The 6,264-nt window shown below is 53.8% G+C and overlaps 1 protein-coding gene across 1 annotated transcript; it reads right to left on the bottom strand.

Moving 5' to 3' along the window:
- Positions 1-1,028: 1,028 nt before the first annotated feature.
- On the bottom strand, positions 1,029-4,363 carry PODANS_2_1640 (uncharacterized protein; the record flags this gene model as incomplete). The annotated part of the gene is made up of 2 exons (XM_001910874.1): positions 1,029-1,280; positions 1,331-4,363. Coding segments are annotated over 2 exons (3,285 nt in total), but the record flags the coding sequence as incomplete, so codon positions are not given.
- Between the last annotated feature and the right edge of the window lie 1,901 nt (positions 4,364-6,264).

The raw sequence follows: 6,264 nt of genomic DNA on the forward strand, positions 1-6,264 counted from the left end.
CACCCTTGTTTGCCAGTCTCAGTTGGCCTCGGGAGCTTGTGGGGAAAGGGGGAAAGGGGGAAAGGGGTGTGATAGGGGGTGGCAGTTGGGGTGGTGAAAGGGTGAGATGGGGTGAAGATGGTGAAATAGGGACGGGGCACAAGGGGAGACCTTACCACACCCAGTTTCTTTGCTCGTAACAAAGACCTTCTACCTCGTCGAGGAGCTGTTGGTAGGCTTCTGGTTTGGTGAGGTTGGGGGAGAAGTTTGTTGCGTCGGCGTGGACCTTTTCTTCCTTGTTAGCAACTGTTTTTTTGGTTTGTATGACATGAGGCTCACCATTTGGACGGTTATGGGTTCAGATGGTCTGAGATTAGATTGTTGTTGGTGGTGATGGTGGTGAGCGATAAGATACAGCTGACTCTTTGTCTGCTGAACAGGTTTGAAAATGGGATTGGGTATCTCTAAAAAAAATGACAAATGGGTATCAAGAATGCGTGGAATTGGTGTGGATGAAGTTGAATTGTCTTAGAGATAAAAACACACCGAACCACCTCTCTCTTTATACACAACTTTCATACTTGCTCACCTGGCTTACACACACCTCAACTGTGGAGCCCGAACCGATGGCGCAATTCTCGCGATGCGCGATCGCACAAGGAATTGCTGCTTCATCAGGAAGCTCGCAACAGACCAGCAAGAATGCGGGGCGGGCCGGAGATAAAAATAGGGGATAAACCCGGCCGGGCTACCCCTGATTTTGAACTCATACAACAAGCAGGAAATCCAAATGCCGTAATCGATATCCATATGTACGCAAAATCCCATATGTACTGCGGCATATAAAAAGATGACACTATAATTCTATTTTAACAACACTACAACAATACTAACCCTACTATTTGACACATCAAGTAGGTGTCTGCCTCTAAAACAGCGAATGGATGAACGACGCTTGCTCTTCTTACACTTGTATGTATGCCTTCTTCTTTTTTCACTGCCATCGTTGAGAAATCAGCCCTCATTAACTTGTCGAGTGGTAAATAAAATCAGGCGGTTACTGCCGGCCCGTTTGTCGTCCCCAGGTGGGGAACCTTGACTGTCACTTCGCCATCACCCTCCCCGTCCACATCAAGCCCGCTGCCGCTGTCATCGTTCGGGCTCTCCTCCGCGACCTGCCCTTGGATCCTGCGCTTGGCGTCCTGCTTGTCCGCCTCGGTGATTTGAGCGTCGTCCTTGCGCATGTCAGGGGTCCATTGCGGTTCAGAGGGGGCGTGGCCGACCGACATGCCGACGCGGATCTGGTCTTGTTAGCAGTTGTTGTGAAACAAAGATGGTGGGTAAAACTCACCAAGGTCTCCAGCGCAGTATTCGAATTGTCCACCAAGTCATCATCAAACACCATCTTTCCACTCTCAAACAGCACCACCAGCGTCGACCCGCCAAACTTGAAGTAGCCCAGCTCATCACCCCTCTTAACCTCGTCCCCTTCCTTCTTTGTAATCACGGTGCTGCCCACCATCATGGCACCAATGCAAATCACCATTACCCGTCCGAATTCTGGGGAATCAATAGGCACGACAATCCTCACATTCTCGCCGTACACATCTAGCGCCGACCGAATAGCCATTGGGTTGACAGTGTAGTATTCACCTGCAATGGTCTTGGGTTCCCTCATAACACCATCCACGGGGATGTGGAATCTGTGGTAGTCTTGAGGCGCCAGTCTGAAAATACCCAGCGCGCCACCGGCTTCGTAGCGGTGGGCATCTTCAGGGCAGGCATCGCCTAGGAGACGCTTGACGCTGAATTCTCTACCCTTGATCCAGACCTTGGTGGCAATATCAACGCGGTTAAAGACCACGGATCTGCAATCGGCCGGAGAGACCACAATGCGCGGGTTGTTTGGTGCAGAAACTGGTCTGGCATCAGGCTTGAGAGCGCGGTAGAAAAACTCGTTGAAGTTCTTGAACTGGTCCAGAGGAAGCAACACCTCAGACAAGTCCAATCCGTGGAAGGCGATGAATTTGGGGATTTCGGCCTTGGAAGCAGGGTCGTCATATTTCTTGCCCTGCTTAATACTGAGAGACTTGAGCAGCTTGCGAATGCGCTTCTTCTCCATATTGTTGGACTTGAGACCCTTGTACAACAAGCGAATACCAAGACGGACGTAGACGCTCATCTTCTCTTCGTTGATCTGACCGGTGATGCGGTCTTGCACGAGGATGTTGGCAGAGTTGGCACCGAGCTTGTAACCACCGTAGGAGATCTTGGTGATCACCTTGGAGTACCACTTGCGCTGGGCCTGGCTGGACGTAACGAACCCACCCATCATCAGGTTGTTCACCTGTCGCCAGTCCTGGCTGGCACAGGTGGCAATATGGGTGATGATGTCTGCATCCTTGCGCTTGTTCAAGCGCGGTTGATGGCAGATGGGGCATTCGCGGATCTCTACCACATGTTCTTCGGTGTTGCTAGCATTGAGATCGTCCCGGTCGAGGTAATCGCCCTCTTCGCCTGGAGTCGCCAGCTCTGGAACAGTGATGCTGTCGGTTCCGCCAAGGTCAGACTCGCTCGGTGGCTGGACAGTATCGGGATGCGACTCCTTGCCGGGTATAGGCAGCAGGTTCTTGACCTTTTCGGCGGCATCTGGGAGAATATTCTTCACACGCTCCGCGACACCTGGAGTTCTGACCTTGGACTCAAGCTGGTCCTCCAGGCAGATGACGGCCTCATCCATGGTTAGGTCCTCGACGTCTTCATTATCACCCGCCTTATGGGGGAATCGGAGGAAGAAGCTGTCAATCGTCGACTCGCGCAGGGTCGATCCCAAAGAGTCCAACATGGTGGTCAACTCGACCTTGCTAATAAGTCCGCTCTCGTCGGCGTCGTACTGCTTCAACAGAGCTCTCCAGAACTGTTGCCTGAGTGCGGCGTAAGGCATGTACTTGGCACGGATGTACAGCTGTGGATTATGCTTGTCCTCCCACTTCTCAAGGTTCTTCATCCTGAGGGGAAGTGTGTAAGGGAAGAAATCCGGATCTTCAGTTTCCGGTGAGGCATTCTCAGCCGTGTTCGCGGCGGCCGCAGCGACACCGCCTTCCCCCGGCTGAACGAGTCCGGCGGGGATCGGAGCATTGATAGCGGGTGTTTGAGCGCCCTCAGGCACCTCATGAAGCTGTTGACCAGAGCCCAATGCCGGCGTTGCGACAAGAGAAGATACATTGGTCAAGGTTGACGGATTCTTGGACAATGCAGGCCTAGCTTGCTTGGACAAGCTCTGGGTAGAGTTGGTCCGGGAAAGACCCAGTCTCATAAAACGGGTCCTCTGCGCCGGAGCCGAAAACTCAGCTACCTCCTTCAAGTTGTACAGTCCAGTGGCGGGGTCCGCCTTTGGTGCCTTGGAGATGATTTCCTGTACCGGAAAGTTCACGGAGGCAATGAAATCGTTTCCAGAGTACTTGTCGTGGTCAATGACAGTAAAAGCAAACTGGTACTGCTGTTCGTGGTTCAACACCTGGAAGATCATCTTCTCGTTGAACACGGGATCCAGGTTGTGACGGATCGTCTTGGTCCGGTATGTCTTCTTGCCAAGCGAGGCAACCACAAAAGGATCCATGTCAAAGCTCGTCCTTGTAACGTTCGACTCCGGGGGAAGGTCGGTAATCTTGCAAATCTCCAGGAAAATAATACCAACCACGTCACTACCGCCGTTGATAAATTCGTAGGGGTTTTGCCTCTTTTTGCGCTTCAGCCCCTTGATCCGCAGTCTCCTCCTTCTCTTCTCGGCAGTTTCCGGCTTGGTAGGGTCCTCATCTTCGGGGGTCTCGTCCTCGTAGTCGTAGTCGTCGTCCTCATCGGCGTCGTCGGTTACTCTTCCCCCCAACGAAGGCGCCGGCGATGGCACCTTGCCCTTGGTCGGAGCAAGCACGGGGGTACGAGATGGAGTAGGGGTCAACGAGGCGTCGATTGCCGGAGCAGATTTAGCAATTGCAGCGAACTTCTCGTAGATCTGCTGGGGGCTGGCGTCCTTGTTGGAGGTGTCGAGCAGAGAGAACTGCAGCAAGACCTCGCCCGAAACAACGCCCGTCTTCTTCCCTGGACGCTTGCTCTTCAGCTTGTACCATGTTGGCGGCTGCTCGATCTTTTCATCGGCGAAGATCTCCTCCAGGGCAAGGTCAAACTCGCCCAAGTAGTCCTTCCCAAAGCGATCCTTATCCCAGCAGTTCACATCGAGGAGCAGGCTCTGAATGCCATTGATGGGGAGCTGGCATGTTTCGTTCCATTCTGGGTTCAGTTCTTCGACTCGGTATGTGTAATGTGCTTCGATTCGCCAAGATTGAGTACGAGATACTGGGCGGGAGTTGCAGCAATCAGCCACCAGTCACTTCCTCACGGGGGTAGAAGGGGGAGCACAATGTGGGATATCTGCAGCTCCTGTGAAATGGATACCGCACTCGATGTACTCACCGGATCCGACGTTCCTCCCCTGTCCTTGGCAGCGAGATCTTTGGCCTGGATTTTCAGCAAGTCAGTATGCGATGCTACTCCTTGGCACCACGAGGGCAGCGATGGTGGTGATGGTGGTGATGGTGATGGTGATGGTGTGTGGCCCTCATACCCGTAGAATCGATACCTGCACCAGCAGGCCCGTCTCCCTGCGGCCCTCTGGGCTGGCGGAATCTCCTTTGCTGCGCATAGGGCTGGCACTACGGCTGTTCGAAGCTGAGTTGGCGGCAGAGTTGGAGTAGCCCGGCTTCAGACGGTTGGGGATGAAGCGAGCCATTATGCTAAGAGGTGGGTGGGCTGGCGCGGGGTATGCGTGTCTTTTATCTACCTTGGCACGATCGTGTAGTAGGTAATCGTTCCAAGATTTATTTTGTTCTTGCAATTGACCCTCCAATCCAATCGAAGGAGGGCCCAATCAATTACGACGTAGGTTCCAAGAGTGCCACTCTCCAATGCTGTGCTGTGCTGTGCTGTGCTGTGCTGTGCTGTGCTGTGCTGTGCTGTTCTGTTGCTGTGTTTGGTGGGTGGTGGGTGGTGGGTGGTATGTAATGTTTAAAGCGTAGGGCAGACTCGCAGAGAGCAAGGCAGATCAAAACAGGATGGCTGGCTAGCTGGCTGTCCTTCCCCAGCTTTCCCCTTCTCTCTCTCTTCTTAGTTTCGAATCAGTGGCGATGATAGGGTGGGACATGTGCGGGTAGTGGTCCGTCGTCGCAACTTTGGTTGTTGTTTGATGGATCCCTCGATGTTCCCAGTAGCTGTAGTGCCCGCACAGTCGACGTCAGGGACCCGATGACCTGGGCGGGAGCAGATCAAAGAGGTACGGATAGAAAGCTTGGAGAAGAATGGAGCTGGGAAAACGACGAGGACGTCATCCACCTAGCAACAGGGAGACACGGGGCTTGGGGGCCCAGCTAGGTATTTGTGAATTTGGGCGGTGGAGCTGTGATGGCGGGGCGCTGGTGTGCTGGACGCGTCCCGGAGGATTGGCGATGCCGAGACCTGCCCAAAAGAACTTTGGACCCGTTCAGCTGCTGGGTCTAGGGGGCGGCGCTAGGCGAAATTGGGGAGTATCTTCAGCGGCTACCAAGCTGTTTTTGGCGGTGCCCGCAGTTGACGTTATGTGTGTCTTGGTCGACGAGATATGGCTGGATGGATGGTTTTTGGTTTGGGCTCAACAAAATGAAGGAAAAAACAGGTCAAGGCATCGGGGACGGGCTCGTGTATACTCATGTGTCGTCCGCAGCGAATGCTGTTGGGCGTACAGCCGTCAATCAGCATCTGTCCATTCTCATCAGGCAGGTGGGCCGTCATTCCAACACACCCTGATTGAGGCACCTTTCGTTTGAGATGAATGCTGCTTTTGGAGCTTTGGAGGACTGGCAGATTGGACCACGCGTCGCCCTCGGGTTGCTCCCCCCTTTTAAACGAGCGGGACCGGATATTGCAAAGCCTGATGCTGCGACCAACACAGTACATTTTTCTCAATCAAACACTCTGACCACATCCCGCATGCTGCCCGCATGAACGTGCCTGAAAGTGACGGCTTCAAACCTACACCACGCCTCCTGCAACTTTGCATCAGCCTGGCCCCAGCTGTGGCCGACTGGGGTTTGCGCAACCTGATCGATCGACCTCACAAAGAGTTTCCGAGGGCTCGGGAAAAGGCAGTGATGGTCTCGACCTCCCGGCAATCTGGGTCTCCTGCTCTGTCAGGAGATGCCTACGGGATTGGGTAGCTGTTGGAAACAAAGACACCGTCGCAGCGGTGACCTTCCC

This window comes from Podospora anserina, chromosome 2 (genome assembly GCF_000226545.1).
Source record: "Podospora anserina S mat+ genomic DNA chromosome 2, supercontig 2".
Lineage (NCBI taxonomy): Eukaryota > Fungi > Ascomycota > Sordariomycetes > Sordariales > Podosporaceae > Podospora > Podospora anserina.